This window comes from Chelonia mydas, chromosome 9 (genome assembly GCF_015237465.2).
Source record: "Chelonia mydas isolate rCheMyd1 chromosome 9, rCheMyd1.pri.v2, whole genome shotgun sequence".
NCBI classification, from domain to species: domain Eukaryota; kingdom Metazoa; phylum Chordata; order Testudines; family Cheloniidae; genus Chelonia; species Chelonia mydas.
In genome coordinates this window covers 26,573,125-26,593,094 of record NC_057855.1, presented here as the reverse complement: position 1 = coordinate 26,593,094, position 19,970 = coordinate 26,573,125, and the positions used below count along the sequence as shown (strand labels likewise).

General features: G+C 41.4%; 1 protein-coding gene across 7 annotated transcripts in view; it reads left to right on the top strand.

Annotated features, from left to right (window-relative positions):
* LOC102944282 (arylacetamide deacetylase) overlaps nucleotides 1-16,216 on the top strand; it is a 35,914-nt gene extending 19,698 nt beyond the window's left edge. The window contains exons 1-6 of one of the 7 annotated variants that reach the window (XM_043522762.1): nucleotides 2,678-3,119; nucleotides 4,242-4,446; nucleotides 4,817-5,039; nucleotides 8,138-8,207; nucleotides 12,963-13,134; nucleotides 14,385-16,216. In XM_043522762.1, coding sequence (XP_043378697.1) covers nucleotides 3,085-3,119; nucleotides 4,242-4,446; nucleotides 4,817-5,039; nucleotides 8,138-8,207; nucleotides 12,963-13,134; nucleotides 14,385-14,993 — 1,314 coding nt within the window. In that variant the 5' untranslated portion in view covers nucleotides 2,678-3,084 and the 3' untranslated portion in view covers nucleotides 14,994-16,216. Of the gene's footprint in view, nucleotides 1-2,677; nucleotides 3,497-4,241; nucleotides 4,447-4,816; nucleotides 5,040-8,137; nucleotides 8,208-12,962; nucleotides 13,135-14,384 lie in introns of those variants that run through there. The other 6 variants (XM_027819807.3, XM_043522764.1, XM_043522763.1 and 3 more) reach the window with 6 other exon arrangements.
* Nucleotides 16,217-19,970: the final 3,754 nt, after the last annotated feature.

The window sequence follows — 19,970 nt, the reverse complement described above, 5'->3', positions numbered from 1 at the left end:
AACTAGGTTTCAATATTTTTAAAACCCAGAGTTCCACTGGAAGGGGGGGTAGGGAGGAAAAGCAAGTGGAAGAAGAAACAAGCCAGAGAAAACACAAGACAGATTTTTTAAAAAAAACTTATATCCTCTCTGTTTACACTGTGCATTCAGAAACAGCACAGAGGAAACTTTACATCTACTTTACCTGAATGTTTGATTTTGAAGAGATTAGTTGTAGGATGTGTGTGTCAAACACAATGAAAAGTAAATAGGAATGCTATAGCTGTGACTGACATAAATACTTTGACAATTTATTATTTGTGAAATCCCTGGCTTCTGAACTGAGATGTTAGACTGGTGGTGAGCAAAGAATGTGAAATATCCTGTGCTTACCACTGACCACTTCAGCTGGAGAAACCTGTTTGTTTTTTCAAAAGACGTGTGACATAACTGAGCTACTGCAGAAAATTCAGAATGTTTACATTTATATTCATGTGGTGTGGCAGAGAAAGGGAAACATCATGACTGTGGCCTTTCCCCAACTGTTACACCAGTGCTGTTACACCCTTATCAGTCCCAAGCCTTAGATGAGCTGGATAAATTTCATTCCCTCTGTCCATCTGGGATGGCAGTTCTGCTGGCACTTTTCAGCAGGATAAGGAATAACTCTGGTGTCTAGATATTTCTATCAAAATCTACTGAACTGGCTTATAAAAATGGAAAGTAAATTATCTTACCCTTCTGAGGAATGGAATAGAATACTAAGTAGCTGATTCATTCATTATCCCAGACAGAATTGGAAAAGTAACAGAATAATGGGGAAAGGGCACACAGGGGCACTGTGATGTATATTAGAGATGTTTCGGATCTTATTATTCGTGCCCTGTGGTTGGCAGGCTACTTAAATCAGGCAAAGAGAGCATTACACTAAAGGCAACATTGAATCAGCACCACAGGTAGCGTTCAGTCAGTGGTTCTCTGCAGGACTGGGGAGAAAAAAATCCTGTGTATAACACATGATTGGCAAGGCAGAAGTAGAATGCTGAAACAGAGTCAGCCTGGCTGTCATGAGCTTTGTCCCAGCATATAACCTTACAGGAGTTACACATGGAAACATAGTGAAGCATCACATAATTCTTTGCAGTACTAACGATATATATATTTCTAAAATCAACTTCTAAAGGCTTTTCAAATGTTCTAGAAACATTACTATACACATACTTTAACTTTTTGAACTAGCAGCAAGAATGCTGTGACCTAAATTTGCATTTCATCGCTAGATTCAACCACCGCTTTCAGAAGATTAGCTATAACATCTAAAGAACAGCAAGGGCATACATAATACTGTGTACACTTTTCTAAAAGCGCACACAGGGAGAATTTTAGGGTTGTTCTCCCTCAAAGGTTGGGTCTCCAAAATCCTCCTGGCTTTTGAAGCCATTTAACTAAATGTGACAGAAATAATGTATTGTCTAAGATTGAGAGAGGACATACACCAATCCCATAACTAGATACCCACAGACCTTCAAAGCAATGATAAAGGTGATGTGTACTGAAAAGTATGTAGTTCACCTGCTGGGTTTAACTATCCTTGCACCAAAATGAAGAGAGTGTTTTCAGATAAAACATTTTATCAACAAATGCCAATTTGTGAAAACCAAAACTTTTTGTGGAAATGGAAAGGTTTTGGCAAAAAAAAAAAAAAAAAAAGTTGGGAAGGTTTCTCAGATCCAGGATGTAATTTCTGGTCAAAACAGGAAGGAGAGAGAGTGACCGCTAGATACCCAATAACCCAGTGGTAAGGTTGTTCCCGTGAGATGTGGAAGAGACAGGGTCAAGTCCCTATTCTGCCTCATTTGGAGCAGGGACTTGAATGTATGTGTCTCACACAGAGAGTTTTGTTCTGCACCAAAACAAAAACAAAAGAAACCTCCCAATTTTTCATGCAATGAAATCCTTGTTTTCCTAGTTAGGAGTAAACTTTAGTCCGTCATATCTGCTTTCCAAGACCATGCGGAATAGCTCTGTATATTCACAGAAGATGTGTTCCAACTGGAAAGCCACCCAAACTCACAGGAAGTACACTGTGAAGGCAGACTGCTCCACAGCACCTCTCTATGCCACAGTGATTGTGCTACAGACATTTTGTGGGAACCCCCGGAGAGGAGGTGAACTACAGAAAAAGCAGTGAAATTAGCCCAACTTTCCCTTGAACTGGTGGCAGAATTTTAACAAGACATTCCTACAAGACCCCAAGTGTCTCTTCTAGCATGTTGCCGCTCTCCCTACCTCCACCTGTGTAGGAAAACATCTATACAGAGAAGCTTCAGTGGTGTCTGGTAACAAGGGGAGCATAATTATATGGCTCCCAATACTGTAATATCTGAACTCCCCACAGTCTAATGTATTTATCCTCACAACACCCTGGGGAGTTAGGGAACTTCTTTATTCCCCTTTTCACAGACTGGGAACTGAGGCACAGAGACGCTAAGCATCACAAGAAGACTGGTGGGACAAGAAGTTAAACTTGGTACTCCTGAGTCCTAGGGTAGTGCCCTAAGCACTGGAGCATTCTGCCTCCCTGCTTTTCCCAGCTACGAACAACATGCCCTCCCTTTTGGCAAATGTTGGTATCACCAAACCAGAGGCATATCCACCATCATGAAGTCCTTCATTCTTAATTTCCTCCTGTTGTGGGGAACAGAGGCTATTTCAAACATTTGGCAGTTATTGATTTATTGTTAACCAATTAACCAAAAAGCGTCATAGATTTTAAGATGATTGTGATCAACTAGTTAGTACTGCACTATATCCTGGTCTTCCACTTGCTCCTGCAATGGAACCCCAGGGGCAGCCCCCTGCAGCAACAGCAGCTAGTACTCCCATTACTCCTGAGGCCCCCAGTGGCACAGATCCATTAATTAGCAGTTTGACTTTAAGCAAGGTTGATATAGTTTCTAATTATTAGATCCATATAATCAGCGGAGGATGAAGTCCGTTGCTGACCACTGTCAGCTGTACCATTAAAACAAAAAACAAAACAAAAAAACCCCCCAAAACCAAGACCATAATAGCTTGTTGCCTGCTTTCAGATATCTGGAAGCTATGGATATTTTTAGATCCAATGCCAGTTCTGTTTGGTTTGTATTGTTAAGTTACTCTTTTGCTGTGTCATTGTCCATAAAGTTTTTGTGTTTGCATGTAATAAAAAAGACAGAGCTGGTTCTGGGCAGTTAAGTAAGTCAGAGAGATTTATGGTGGGGAATTTCATTTTAAACACTCCTGGGGGTTGAAACTGTCCTAACAGATAAGCTTCCAAGAGCTAATTAAAATCTATTTACAGAATGTTTGGAGGGAGAAAGAATGTGGGCTGATATGTTTCAGGCACTGTGGGACGCTGGTAGTGAAAGGTTATCTACTGGATCTTCTGTTTTTGTTCATCTGCATTCCTAATAACAGCAGTAGTGTTCCCTCTCCCCGAATATGAATCTACAAAGCATGGAATGTTCCCACACAGGTAAGATCCAAAGGCAGCAGCTCCTGTATGATGATTGCTGCAGAATACTGTATGTATTAATAAGGAAGGGCTACTTTCGATGGAGCGATTGAGTGAACTAGCCTCATTGTCTCTCCAACCCAGAGGGAATTTCTTCTCCTGTCAGAGAAGGTATGGCTTCATTTGAAATTCCTATGCCTTTTGGGTATGGAGGAGAGAGCCACCAAAAATCTCCCTATAAATTTCCTGCTGCTACCTCAGGAAGGAGAAAAGGCTTCCACTGGCCACATCTTCCCTCTTATCCTGTTGGCATATAAGGCCCATCTCACTTGTAATTTGTTTGTTTTTGTATTGATTCATGTGGTATTTTTGTGCATTGCTACAGAAATGAAGGTATAAAACATGTAATACATGTAGACAAAATAAAATAAATATGCAGGACCATATTGTACCATCATTTTTTAAGCAGAACTACAATGAAATCAGTAAAGAGTTTGCCTTCATAACTGATGGTGTAGAATGTCCCATGCTAATTAATATTCAAATGAAAGATTTGAGTTCAGTTTATTGTACATCATTTTTGCTATTACAAGACACCATGAAAAGACAAACCATTTAAAATCAATATTTAAAAACAGAAAGGCTGCTTTGGTAGGGGTGTGTGTGTGGTGGTTGTTTTTTTTTTTTTTTTTAATTATCTAATTCTTAGGACAGTGATTTCCAGCCAGTGCCTAACAGTACTTGTCCTTCCATGTTTTGGGAGTAGGTGTCTGATCCTGGGGTCTCAAAAGGGCACAAATGAATACCAGACATCAGTCCAGTTCCAAGATCAGCTCAAATCGTTGCTTTGTTTCGGGGCTGCAACAGCGCCAAACAGGCTGTTCCAGCAGACCAGGCTGCCGGGAGCACATCAGCATTCTAGCCACACCGCCTTCACCCTAGAAGTCCAGCTCCTGCTCTGTGTCTTAATGGTAATATGCTTGTGTGCTGAGTGCTGGGGTTCTCCCTCTGCCCACCTTCCATTCAGTTATGAGTTTTGGAAGAGCCTAAGTTCCAATACAGATGACAGCTCAAAAAAGAGATGGGGGAAATAGTGGGTAGTGGGTGGTACACCTGGGGACCTAGTATGGCAAACCGATACAGTGGCTCAAAAAAGTTGGCAACCACTAGTTTAGAGAATGAGTTCAGTGGGAGAAGGATTAATGGCAAAACTCCTATTGACTTAAATAAAGCAAAGGACGGCCCTTATTGTACATAGCCTGTACTGTACAGGTAGGATTCAGTCTATACTTGATGTACTTATGGTAAAACTTACTTTGTTTTCATTTCCTTTGACTTTAGGCTGAGTTTGCTGAGTGGCTGGGTCTGGTGCACTACATGGAAGTTCTGATGATGATCACAAGTATAGAGTACACTGCACCAATATCAGATGAAAATGTGACTGTCACTGACACAAAATTTAACAATGTTCCAGTCCGTTTGTATGTACCCAGGAAGCAATCCAGTGGGCTGAAAAGGGCAGTGATTTACATTCATGGTGGAGGCTGGTGTGTAGGAGGCTCAGGTAAGTCCAAGGACCTCTTCTTTTCACTAACAAGAGTCTTGTACAAAAGGTCTCACCTACTGTTATAAGGTGTTAGTTTTTTGTATACGATATTGCCTTCTAGTCACTGGCCCACAAAAATGATAAGGGACCTGCTACTAATCACAGTTGCAATAGCTCGCTTGTAGCTCAGGTGACACAGGTCAATGTCTTTTGAGGAGAAGAATAAAGGTTCTAGTTCCACATTCCTGTGTATATGATCACATAAATCTTATCTGCAGCACATGGATTTGTTACACTAAAAAACAGGAGAAAGGAGCAAGAACGGGAATAGCCAGGCCCCTCATAAGGGAGAAGAGCATCTAAATGGGGAAGTCAGGTGCCTCCCAAAGGAGGAAATCCCTATGAAAGGCTGACCCACAGATGGGACAGTGCTCATGGTGGAGCCTCATGGGGAGGGAGAAGTGTCCATCACAAGGGAGGGACTGAGTTTCTCTTGGGTTAACTGTGAGTGATGGGTGGGTGTTCATGGGAATGGGCTGAGTGCAGAGGAGAGAAGTGTCCTGGAGTCATCGGGATCTCACAGGGGCAAGTGCAGAGACAACCCAGGGGAAAGGAATGGGAGGTAGAGAAGAGCTCTGGCTATCAGATGCTTCTCCACATGATTCTGATGTCTCCAGAGGAGGAGAGGGAAAGCAACCACCATCCTCTCTGACAACCTAGAGGGCAATCTGGTATCTTTTGCCGCCTAAAATGTATTTTGATTGGCCCAGATCCTAAGATTGCCCATGCCTTTTAAGAATGACCATAGAGAGAAAATGGGAAGAAATCAAATGGTGCAATGCAGAGGTTGTTAGGCCCTTCTTATGATTACTTTACATCTTCTGTTAGAAGGTACATATTCAGAATGCCAGAATTAGGAAGCATTCCTAACAAGTGAATGTGTAGTATATATTGGAGGGTCCCCTTTTCCTCACGAGAAGACAGAGTTATGCATTAACTTATATGTTACGTTTCTTTCACCACTGAGGGTGATTTTAGTACTCTGCATGTAGGAAAGGCCTGAATTAAGAGATCATTTTCAGAAATTAGAGCAAAAGCCCTATCTGTCTTGTGTTTTCACTGGCAGGGAAAATGTGTTACAAAAAAAAGACAAAAGAAGTTGTTACTGAACTTGCTTCATTAGGTACCACTGCATTAATTATATTTCTCCATGTCCGTCATGGTTCCCCTGGGGTGCTATGTTGTATAAATAAGTCCAAACCACATGTGTAATTTAAAAGGGTCTCTTCCATTTAGGGAAATCTTTTGCTATCAGTTCGGCATTTCTGATGCTGTGCATTCTCCTGGAAGAAGGAAAAGTAGATCTCTTTTGTTTCAGTTTGCTATTGGAGACTATCTCCCTGCTTGTTTTTGCTTAGTCTTCTTCCACATTACTTCCAACAAGGCATTTTAAAATGTTTTAATTTTTTGTGCTCTGCGTTTGCTAGTATTATTTAATTGGAATGATTTCTCTTGTCTCTCACACTCACACCCAGTCATCTTTTCCCTCATCGCAAACATTGTCTGCTTCTTCTTAATGTACTTTATAATCATTTATTACAGTCATTGGATTTCAGGTTTCAGAGTAACAGCCGTGTTAGTCTGTATTCGCAAAAAGAAAAGGAGGACTTGTGGCACTTTAGAGACTAACCAATTTATTTGAGCATGAGCTTTCGTGAGCTACAGCTCACTTCATCGGATGCATACTGTGGAAATTGCAGAAGACATTATATACACAGACACCATGAAACAATACCTCCTCCCACCCCACTCTCCTGCTGGTAATAGCTTATCTAAAGTGATCATCAAGTTGGGCCATTTCCAGCACAAATCCAGGTTTTCTCACCCTCCGCCCCCCCACACACAAACTCACTCTCTTGCTGGTAATAGCCCATCAAAAGTGACCACTGTCTTCACAATGTGTATGATAATCAAGGTGGGCCATTTCCTGCAGAAATCCAGCTTCTCTCACCCCCTCACCCCCCTCCAAAAACCACACACACAAACTCACTCTCCTGCTGGTAATAGCCTATCCAAAGTGACCACTCTCCTTACAACCTGCATGAAAATCAAAGTGGGCCATTTCCAGCACAAATCCAGGTTTTCTCACTCCCCCACCCCCATACACACACAAACTCACTCTCCTGCTGGTAATAGCTCATCCGAAGTGACCACTCCCCCTACAATGTGCATGATAATCAAGGTGGGCCATTTCCAGCACAAATCCAGGTTTTCTCACCCCCCCCCCACACAAACTCACTCTCCTGCTGCGAGCAGGAGAGTGAGTTTGTCTGTGGGGGGGCGGAGCGTGAGAAAACCTGGATTTGTGCTGGAAATGGCCCAACTTGATGATCACTTTAGATAAGCTATTACCAGCAGGAGAGTGGGGTGGGAGGAGGTATTGTTTCATGGTGTCTGTGTATATAATGTCTTCTGCAATTTCCACAGTATGCATCCGATGAAGTGAGCTGTAGCTCACGAAAGCTCATGCTCAAATAAATTGGTTAGTCTCTAAGGTGCCACAAGTCCTCCTAGTCATTAAATTACCATTTTAGGATGAGCAGCCAAACTGGCATCACAAACAAAAGCATCTATGGCTTAAATTCCTAATGATCACTAAATAGCTTACCTTGCATTGCTCCCTATGTACTAGGGAGGGTGGTTGCTAGTCTGCCAGAGACTGAGACAAATTTCTCATCTCTAACACACATGCAACCCCTTTAATTTCAGCATGGTTGCACACATGTGACTGAGAGATAAATCTGCTCCTCCTCGATGTAATTTTCATTCCTTTTTTGTCTGTCATAAAATCCAAGCTTTCATGAGTTTAAATAATACATTGCTCTTTCATGGATGTCTTCTTGGATAGTGTTCAAGCAATATTGAATCATTTGTTTACGTTGTGCTTCTCGATAAAGTCCATTGTACAACAGTTGAATTGCATTGCTGTGAAGGCACTGAACTGTGGAGATTTTGGAAAGGGACCAGAGGACTTCTGCCAAGAGAAATGTGGAGCTGTTTACATATTTGTGTATAAGTGCAATCAAATATGCTTTAAGTGACTTATTTCATTTCAGCCATGGAGCCCTATGACCTCCTGTCAAGATGGACGGCAAACGAGCTAAATGCTGTTGTCATATCAGTCGAGTAAGAGCGATTCTGTTTCTAGACTGAATTAGGGGTTGGGATAAATGATCCTTTGTTTACTATATATTTGTGTTGGGGGGTGTGTTTTATGTGGTTAACGATAATTACTTGCAAACAAAAACTGCAAAGATTTTAAGAGTGAACACTCTCCTGGTGGTGGTGTGTCGGTATTCTTTTGTGAGGGGGGTGGGTAGCTAAACTTCTGCTCTGTATCCTGTGCAGGGATAATCCCTACTTCTCCAAATGTGCCCAGCCCATAGTTATAGGCACTTTCTATTTAGGACAAATCTTCCCTGCAGAAAAGTGAACAGACAAGAGCCAAGTCCTGCAGATCCCTTTCCAAGGAATAGGTGAGGAAGGAAAAGAGCAGCACCTTTCCTGAATGCTTTCCCTTCTCCTTCCAGAGGGCCTGATCCAAAGCAGCTCATTCAAATAGCTGGAAAGACTTGCATGGAATCCACACCTTTATAATGCCATTACAAAGTGAAATTAAATTATGTTGGCTTGTGCAGGGGGGAGGTAGGGTTGCCAATTTGGTAACATTTAAAAACTGGACACTCTCCGGCCCCACCTCTTCCACCCCAGGCCCTGCCCCAGTCCACTCCTCTTTTCCCTTCCCCCTCATTGCTTGCTGCTTTTCCCCCTCCTACCTGCATGCCCCACTCTCCTCCTGGGTCAGGAGAGACTCCCCTGCAGAGCCAGGGCTCGGAGCTGCAGCTGCCCAATCCACATAGGAGGCAGCCCCGGCTGAGCAGGGGCAGGTGCAGGTGATGACCCAGTGCCTCCCCACCTCCCTCTCCCACAGTAACCAGACTTTGGGTGTCTGGTCAGTGGAGCTGACCAGACACTGTCAGGTTCCCTTTTCGACCAGACATTCTGGTTGAAAACTGGGCACCTGGCCACCATAGGGTGATGATGGGGTAAGCTGATTTTCAATTAGTTCAGTATTTTATTTAGTTGTGTCTTTGTCTATTAAAAAGAATGGGTCCATGTTCAACAGGCATATACAATATGGGGGAAAATCAGCTAAAGTTTGGAAGCCATTTTTTGCACCTTTTAAAAGGCATTTGAAGCTGCTCTGTTTCTTCTTTTTCACATTTTTATAACTTTGAAATATACAGTTTGATTTTATTTAGAAAATTGCAACTCTCCATTTTAACCAAGTTCACACCAGGAATAGATTTTTTTATAGCTGAATTCTATATCCTTGAAGCAAGAGATTTATCACAGGAACTCCATTACTAGAGTGTTGGGCATAGTAGAAAAGCCTACACCCTTCTGCAGAAGAGTCCATGGGAAGTATTGCAGAGGAAGGAAGTTTCCATGATCTGCTTACTGAGTCTTTCCCCACTACACTTGCCAGGCTGGTGCAGGGGAGTGCAACATGGCATTTCCCTCCCCAAGAAAAGACTGCAATGGCAACCCCAAACTTGATTAAACCCCCATGTATTCATGTGAATCTCTAGAAATCTGCAAGTGGCCAGTGCTATCTGTGTGGAGGCCCTGTGCCTCTGTAATAGGTCTGACCCAGGCAGTACCCCATCCCTGTTCTTGGCAGTGCACATCCATTATATTTAATGGTATATGTAAAGCATAAGAATGGACATACCAGATCAGATCAATAATCCATCTAGCTCATTATCCTATCTTCAGACAGTGGTCAGTACCAGAGACTTCAGAGGGAATGAACAGAACCGGGCAATTATCACATGGTCCATCCCCGGTTGTCCAGTCCCAGCATCTGACAGTCAGAAGCTTAGGGACACCCAGAGCTTGGGTTTCCATCCCTGACTATTTTGGCCAACAGCCATTGATGGATCTATCCTCCATTAACTCACCTAATTCTTTATTGATCCTAGTTATACTTTTGGCCTTCACAACATCCCCAGCAATGAGTTCCACAGATTGACTGTCGGTTGTGAAGCAGTACTTCCTTTTGTTTTAAACCTGCTGCCTATTAATTTCATTGAGTGACTTCTGGTTCTTGTGTGCTGTGAAGGGGTAAATAACACTTTCACTTTCTCCACACCATTCATGACTTTATAAATCTCTGTCATTTCCCTCCTTAGTCCTCTTTTCCAAGCTGAAAAGACCCAGTCTTTTTAAACTCTCTCCTCATATGGAAACTGTTCCATACCCCTAATAGTTTTTGTTGTCGTTCTCTGTACTCTTTCCAATTCTAATATATCTTTGTTGAGCTGGAGTTACCAGAACTGCAGGCAGTATTCAATGTGTGGGTGTATCATGGCTTTGTATAATGGCCTTATGATATTTTCTGTCCTATTGTCGATCCCGGTCCTAATGGTTCCAAACATTCTGTTTGCTTTTTTGACTGCCTCTGCACATTGAGCAGATGTTTGCAGAGAATTTTCCACAATGACTCCAAGATCTTTCTTGACTGGTAATAGCTAATTCAGACTCCATCATTTTGTATGTATAGTGGGGATTATATTTTCCAATGTGCCTTACTTTACATTTATCGACATTGAATTTCATCTGTCATTTTGTTTCCCAGTCACCCAGTTTTGTGGGATCCTTTTGTAACTCTTCACCATCTGTTTTGGACATAGGCTGTCATATGTAATTACTTGAGATAGTTATGTAACTATACAATACAAATGCACCCACAGAACCCAAGGCCTGTGCATCTTTTTGAAAAAGATTGCCCATAGGAAATTCATTATAAACTGTCAAACATGGATTTTATTTTCAGATCAGCATCCAAATGTTACTATCAGAGAGCCATTTGCAATGCTGAGCAAACCACTGATGACCATGGATGGCCTAATTACAGAAAACCTGCAGTACTGTGTATTAAGCACACAATAATGCAATCAATTGAAGACTACGTCTAGGATTGCCATTGTTTCAATACCCACCTCTTTGCAACAGGAAATTGGCTTGGCACACCAGACTCCACTGTAGTAATTACATTGTCTTGTAAAACTAACATTAAATTAACAGGCACTCCATTAGATTGTTAAAACTCATGTTAATCGCCTTATACTGTGAATCAAGGTTTCCCAGGCACCAACCCCAACTGTCAGCCATGGTGATGTGGCTGTTCATCAACCAAGGGATTAAGTATTCCTCCACAAATACCCTATTTTTCTTTTAAAATACTCTGGATAAGAAATGAAGGCCTGGGACATTAAATTTGAAAGAGAGCAGGAGTAGGGAGAACAACAGCACTGCTCTGATAGGACAGCATTTTACCCTGTGTTCCTGATGCACTCCAGGGAAAGGATGCAAAGAGGCTCTTTGCTTTTTGCACACCTCTGCATGCAGGTGAGCAGGATTAGAGGAAGCAATAGGAAGGAATGTATCCACCAACGATCTGTCACCCCAAGGGCCACAGCCAGGCAGCTTGAAGGTTTCCACTGCACATATGCTGCAGGCACTCACAAAATTATTTGTGCTGACTGCCTCTTTTAAGATCTGGACTAAGACTCAGTACACAGCCCATTCAACCAGGGCTCTTCTGAGCCATCCTATCAATAGGCTGTCTCAGAGACTCACCATGGCACCAGCACCATTCATTCCCCGCCCCCCACCTAGTTTCTAAAACATCTTTAAAAATGTAAAATACTTTGAATAGTGACGATGGAAAATGGTGCCTTCTTACACAACAAATCTGTTCCCTCTGTGTATGTTCAGAGCCCCATCTGCTAACTTTAGTGACTGAAATAAATTTTTTGTTGATTTATTTTTTTTTTTTTTGCCTTCTGGGCCACAGTCTGGAAATAAATACAGTCTCCCCACCCAACTACTTGAACATAATGCATCCCTGCCCAGGACCTAGCCTGTCCTTCTGGTGTCTTCAGTGATGGACGAGTAGAGTGTTTCGCAGTATTTTATGCATTTGACTAGTTGTCTACTTGGGACAGAGTTGTGCTTTAACTCCCAATAGCGGCTTCATCATTCATGAACTTTGTTTAAATCAGTAACCACCTAGAGGTGATGGGATTTTTCTCAATGTTTTCTGTAGCAGCACAATTATTGTAACCAGTGATATATGCTGATATGCAATTATTTTCATTACACAGATCTGTAGAACAGTAACAATGCAATGAATACATTTACATAGCATTAGAATGTTCTCAAAATATGCAGGGAGGGGGGAATTTCTTTAATCACAATAACACCAAACCAATCACATTTAGTAGTACTTCTTACCACAACCCCTGGAACAGAGAGAGCATGATCGAAGTGAAACAAATCATTGTATGTATTGTAGTCAGGTGGTAATTGCATAAAAATGGAAGTTCATGGCTAATTTTGAATACATTAGGGCAATAACTACCAGGACCAGGATTTGTTTATATCTTCAGTGGAATGGAAGGAGAGAAAAGCCCCACTGGCAAAATATTGCCATTTCAACTAACTCTGATGAAAACTTCACAGATTCATAGAATCTCAGGGTTGGAAGGGACCTCAGGAGGTCATCTAGTCCAACCCCCTGCTCAAAGCAGGACCAATCCCCAATTTTTGCCCCAGATCCCTAAATGGCCCCCTCAAGGATTGAACTCACAACCCTGGGTTTAGCAGGCCAATGCTCAAACCACTGAGCTCTACACATGATCCCAGCGAACAAATTTCAACCTTTTAGTGTCAGGTTGAAAAAAAAAATAGGTGGAAATGGTAAAATTTTGCTACTGGAATAAGTGTATGAATTTTCATGAAAATTAGCATCTTTAAAACGTGTTTGTTTTGCCAAGCAGCTCCAGCTAACCCATTTGTTTTTCTTCCCCAAAGGTACAGATTAGCACCTATGCATCATTTTCCGGTTCAATTCGAAGACGTGTACGCTGTAGTGAAGTTCTTCCTCCAAACCAGCGTTCTTGCACGCTATGGGGTGGACCCAGATCGGGTCTGTGTTTCAGGAGACAGTGCAGGAGGCAACTTAGCTGCAGCTGTGGCACAGCAGGTATGTTGTTTACATTTTACAGATCTAGAGATTTGGTCTGCTCATTTTCCTTACCGGGGTAATTGAGCAAAATAGCTCTTAAATTGAAATATCTTAAGTATCTCTGTTCATTAGTTTTCATCTCTATTTACGCGGGTGTCGGTGAGAGCTGAATCAGACATAAGTGGGTAGATAGAAAACATCAGTTCTCAGGTTGGTGAATGTGGTTTTTGTATCTCAGATTGAACAACCTGCCTCAGCGCAATTTACTTGAGTTGCTCTTACTAATGCTGCCACTTGATAACACTGTAGCAGTTACGGATAAACCCTGTAGCTGATGTCACAACGTGCTTGGGGGGCGCCTTCCAAATCTGCATACCCCCGCAGAAAAAAGCTCTACTTAATAATATAATAATTAGTTTCATCTCAAATCGTGCAGCCCTTATTCAGGTGATACCTCATGTAATGGGGACTTTTTAAAAAAAAAAATTGCAGAATTTGGTCCATTTTGATTAAAGTGCTGCTGCAAACGGTGATTAAATGTTAGCAACTGGTCAGTGTAGTACAGCCTTGTAAGCAGGTTGTTCTGTTTAGTTAAGATATTCTGTACTGAAGTGAAGATGTTACTGCCCTGAGAAGAAATTATTTATATTTTGTAATGTTGCTGCTTTGCTAATCTTCCAAGTTCCTGGTGGTCAGTACAGCCGGGAGGATGACTAGGCTAGGATGACATTTAAACAACCATGGTGTTGAATTCATTTCATATACTTTCATTTTGTTCTCCATGTGTTAAGGATGCATGAAAGCTCAATGATTAGAGCCCTAAATCTCTCCTCAGATTTAATAAGACAGAGTGGCTAAAGCTTATGTGGTGCAAAATAATTAATGAAGTCTCAAAAGTCTGTGCTTCATAAATCATGGATAGCATTTTTTTACTAGTTAGAAATGCACCAGTGACTTCTAATTAATGCCCTTTTAAAGAAGAACATTTTCAGATGTATTATTTTCATTCAGTGCAAGACAGAATATGGAACTATTTCTTTAATTAGCACTTTACATAGGAAAACCATTAATGTCATTCAAGATATTCTCAGAGCTTTTATACAACAATGTAGTCTTGGGTGACCTTCCTATGAACTTATGCTTTTTATTAATCTGTTTTATTTTGCTTATACTGTAAAATAAACATATTCCATTTCTTACAGGATCTTCAGTCACTGTCAGGGAACTGAAACCTTTAATTGATTGTGTAAACATTTTAATTTTTACAGTTGCTAGATGACCCGGAAGTTAAAGCTAAACTTAAGATCCAAGCTTTACTTTACCCTGCTCTTCAGACCCTTGATCTGGATTTGCCCTCCTATAAAGAAAATGAGAACAAGCCGATTCTGCCCAAGTCATTGATGGTCAGATTCTGGAGTGAATACTTTACTACTGATGTCTCTCTTAAAGAAGCTATGGCTTCCAATAGACATGTTCCTGCAGAATCAAGCCATTTGTTTAGGTTTGTAAACTGGAGCAATTTGCTGCCTGAAAAGTTTAAAAAGGATCATGTTTATGCCAGCCCCATTTATGGAAGTTCCAAGCTTGGAAAAAAATATCCAGGATTTCTGGATCCAAGGGCAGCACCACTCTTGGCTGATGATACCAAGTTATTTGGCTTACCTGTGACATATGTCCTCACGTGTCAACATGATGTCTTGAGGGATGATGGAATCATGTATGTCTCACGACTTAGGAAAGTAGGAATTGAAGTAATACATGACCACATTGAGGATGCAATTCATGGGGCTCTAATGTTTATTACAAGTCCAACTGATTTAGCTCTAGGACATAGAGTAGCAAATAAATATATTGAGTGGTTAAATGTGAACTTATAAAGTAAAAGAGGGTATTTAATGCATTTGGCTCTTATTCACTGGGTCTGTATTTGGGAAGAAAAGGGTCCCTGTTGAACATTGTGGATGTGAAAATGCCATACTGAAACTATACATTTCTCTACAATGTTTGGGTTCAGGTTGGCTTCTTACCTACTCTGGCAGGTGACTTAGGCTGTCTCTAATCTAAGTGCTCTTTCATCACTGGGATAAAAAATCCAAGTACACTCGCCCTTACTGCCATCAGTTACTAGCCTTGAATTTCTCTACACAAGAATACAAGTTCCCCTGCCCCAGATCTTTTTTACATCTAACTACCACTCCCCACTCTGCCCCCTTCCTTCCTCTTTCCATTCTATAGTTTCTGCTGCTAACTTATCACAGCAAATCATACTCCCCAAAGTGTCTTTATCTTTCAATATTTCTCTATTACAATCCATGCCTCATAAGCCTGTATGTGTGCTGGCCCATCTTAGTGTCCTTCCCCCGGCCCTTGAATGGATATCAGTGGGATCACTTAACAATAGAATGTTTGTTGTAGCCCATTTAATATCATCAGTGGTGGTCAGTTCCCATAGTCATCAGTGAGAAACGAGTCTGAGGTACAAGGGAAGGGTGGAGACAAATGGCAGTTCAGGGACCAAATTCCATGGCTGAGGTAAGGAAACAATTTTGTCGAAGCCTGAGAAGCCTTTGTGGCTGGCACTTGTGTGGGTATGTTTCTCCTCTAGGCAGCATTCAAGGAAGCAGTTGAAAACATAACTGAATTTGAATGGCTGTGAATATGACAGCTGTTATAAATATGTAATTAGGTTTTGGTGCCGTTATTAGACTTTGTCTAATCACATTCATTAACTTTTTTGTTTACTGCAAAAATAAAGTGTAATTGAACCGCATTGGATACTGTATCATCAAAACAAATAAAACGCTAAAGATTACAACCTTGCAATAACACCATTTTATGGCTTGTGTTTCTCTTATTACTCATTATATGGTAAGCCTTATGATTTTAAGTTAGCTGAACTTATTCCATTTGTATAGCACATTTTAAAATCTAGGCTTAGACATGATATGGACTCAAACAAGACACAAATCTCAGTCAGTCTATATTGCATGAATAGGCTTTAACACAAACATAAATATTTTGTACATTAAAAATAGTGTCCTAAAGGTTTTGGAATCATGAAAAGTCACAACCCTGAGTTTTTGTTTGTTTGTACATGTGACATCCATTTGAATATTTATTGATTTTGATGTGCTGGTAATATGCTGTATTTTCTCCCTAAGAAAAAAACACGATCTTCAAGAAGTCAACATTTTTACAGCTATGTATAAAAACAGAATGTGTGTGCAATGATTATCATATTTTTCCTTAATTTTTCATTATTGTTATCAAAATTAAACTTGCCTTTGAATCCACCACAATGTACTGTACGTCTTTCAAACTTTGCATTTACAGAAGATTATAAAGACGCTCACTTTGCATAGATAAAAATAATCAATATAACCAGTTTGGGCCAAATCCTATTAGATGATGGACCTCCAGCATTGATTTCAATAGAGTTGTGGTGCTCAGCACCAGGGCTTTGGAGCTGTGCTCCGGCTCCGCTCCCGCTCCAGGCAAAAACCTGCAGCTCCACTGCTCTGGAGCTGCTCCGTGCTCCAAAGCCCTGCTCAGCACCTCTTAACCATCATGACTCTTGAGGACGCTTATCTCTTCTGAAAGAAAAGTGGTTAAAAAGATTTCCTTTTATCAACAACAAAAAAAAGTGCTGGGAGCCTGGGATTAAATATGAATTATACTAGTTTCAGAGCTGGAACCCTGCCTGTATTTGGAGAAATGTTGCTGACAAAGCTTTGTACAATGTTGACAACCAGGCATAGCCGCAAGCAAAAGAAGCGGGGTTCCTCTTCTCCAACAGCAGGAGGATGGATGGAACTGAAGAATTCTCTCTTGCTCTCTGTCTCTGGAAATCAGTCTATTAAGTTTTGGTGTTTTTCCAAAGAATTATCTTGCTAACACTCACCTACATCTTCAGGCTGACCTTTTTTATTGTAAAAAGAAAAGGAGTAGTTGTGGCACCTTAGAGACTAACCAATTTATTTGAGCATAAGCTTTCATGAGCTACAGCTCACTTCATCGGATGCATAATGTGGAAACTGCAGAAGACATTATATACACAGAGACCATGAAACAATACCTCCTCCCACCCCACTCTCCTGCTGGTAATAGCCCATCCAAAGTGACCACTCTCTTTACAATGTGTATGATAATCAAGTTGGGCCATTTCCAGCACAAATCCAGGTTTTCTCACACACCCCCCTTTTCCAAAAACCACACACACAAACTCACTCTCCTGCTGGTAATAGCTCATCCAAAGTGACCACTCTCCTTACAATGTGTATGAAAATCAAGGTGGGCCATTTCCAGCACAAATCCAGGTTTCCTCACACACCCCCCCCGACACACAAACTCACTCTCCTGCTGATAATAGCTCATCCAAAGTGACCACTCTCCTTACAAAGTGCATGATAATCAAGGTGGGCCATTTCCAGCACAAATCCAGGTTTTCTCAAAACCCCCCCCCCCCCCAAACTCACTCTCCTGCTGGTAATAGCTTATCCAAACTGACCACTCTCCTTACAATGTGTATGATAATCAAGGTGGGCCATTTCCAGCATAAATCCAAGTTTAACCAGAACGTCTGGGGGGAGGTAGGAAAAAACAAGGGGAAATGCTGGAAATGGCCCACCTTGATTATCATACACATTGTAAGAAGAGTGGTCAGTTTGGATGAGGTATTACCAGCAGGAGAGTGAGTTTGTGTGTGTGTGGGGGGGGGGTTGAGAAAACCTGGATTTGTGCTGGAAATGGCCCACCTTGATTATCATGCACATTGTAAGGAGAGTGGTCACTTTGGATGAGCTATTACCAGCAGGAGAGTGAGTTTGTGTGTGTGTGTGTTTGGGGGGGGGGGGGGCGGTGAGAAAACCTGGATTTGTGCTGGAAATGGCCCACCTTGATTTTATGCACATTGTAAGGAGAGTGGTCAGTTTGGATAAGCTATTACCAGCAGGAGAGTGAGTTTGTGTGTGTGGTTTTTGGAAGGGGAGGGGGGGTGAGAAAACCTGGATTTGTGCTGGAAATGGCCCAACTTGATTATCATACACATTGTAAGGAGAGTGATCACTTTAGATAAGCTATTACCAGCAGGAGAGTGGGGTGGGAGGAGGTATTGTTTCATGGTCTCTGTGTATATAATGTCTTCTGCAGTTTCCACAGTATGCATCCGATGAAGTGAGCTGTAGCTCACAAAAGCTTATGCTCAAATAAATTGGTTAGTTTCTAAGGTGCCACAAGTACTCCTTTTCTTTTTGCGAATATAGACTAGCACGGCTGTTACTCTGAAACCTTTTTTATTGTGATATAATGATTTGTAGTGGAGTTGCCTATACTTTGGTTTTGGAGTAGAATATTGTCATAGACGCATCTAAAAATACTAAGGCATGCTCTGAATAGGCCATATTTTATCCCCATTCGATTATTCTTGCTCAAAATCATATACAACAGAAATTGGCCTTTCCTCTAGTTTCAGCAATAGAAAAAGCTGGTTTCAAAGTGAGACTATAGATATCATTTTTATGGATATTAGCTCAGGGAAGAAGGAAGAGGTGCACAACTAACCACAAACATGGAGAACAGTGAGACACTGAATTTTATGGCCATTGTTACTTATTATTTTTAATTGTTTTCATCCACACAAGCCCCAAGGCACTGCTGATAAAAATGACATTATTCTGATTGAAACTGTTTAGAAAAGGTCACTCCTCATTCAGTCTGTTAGAAGAAATCAAAATAACAAACAGAGGAGTGGTTGTTCCCCCCCCCCGCAGGGACCTAGATTAGGGTACATACTGACTTACAAGGTGCTAATGTCTTAAAGCACAGCTGGTTTTGCACATGTGATCCGCTCTGACCTAGATAAAAAAAGACTGCATTGTCTCTGCTTTTTGGTTCTTGAGAGTCTGGAAAATATAGAATGTGGCTTTAGCTGGAAAACAACCATTAGTTAATTTTAAGCCTTAAATATTTTGTTGGATTTGGAGAGAAAAAACAAACTTCCCAACACAACCCTTATTAGAACTCATTTGTCCCTTCATTGTGTAAAGGTGTCTAGAGTTAGGCCTTCGGTGTGAAAGGAACAAAGAATGAAAAATTGGAGTTAGGCAGAAGGTTGGTCTTGCTGACATTTCTAATCTATGTGTCACTGAATACTGGGGTTAAATTGGTTAGGATTGTATAGTTAACCTTAGAAGGTGACTTCCATAGTTTTTAATGTTTTTTTTAATTGACATACTAGTAGTAGTTAGAGTTGCATACTGTAACTACAGCGTAGCTGGGTTTCTGTAGCTTTTCTTAGCTACTAAAAGTGCATAGAAGGTAGAAAGAAGCGTTATATAGATGGGCAATGGGTTGGTGACATGAGGTATGGTATTTCAGGGTGGGAAATAGAGGAGTGAGGGAGGAGCATAGGGAAGCAGTAAGGGCAGAGTGATTGAAGGATGGCTTCAGTGGGTGGTTAGATCAGAATTGAGGCCAGAGAGAGGTTGTAGGGCAGTGAGGATGTTGCCGGGGGCAAAGGGAAGTGGGTAAGAGGGCATGAAAGGAGATCCTGTTCTGCTCCTTCCTGGGAAAAAGGACCTTGGTGTAACTTTGTGCTGAGTCATCTGTAAAGAGGGACAAGGCTGTGGGTAAGTGGGCTTGTTTGCTCTGTTTGTGCAGAAGTTCATTCAGCCCTGAGGAGAGAGGATGTAGGACTCTGGAGCCAAAAGTATAAGACTCTTGGGTTGTCACTCTTCTCTCCTTTCCCCCTCCTGCATCCTTTCTGTAAAGGAAGATCTGGATTTTTTTATTCCATCCTGCTCAGAAGGGTGCTTTTTATGCTTATTTTTCCTACCAAAAAGTAGGCTCAGAATTAC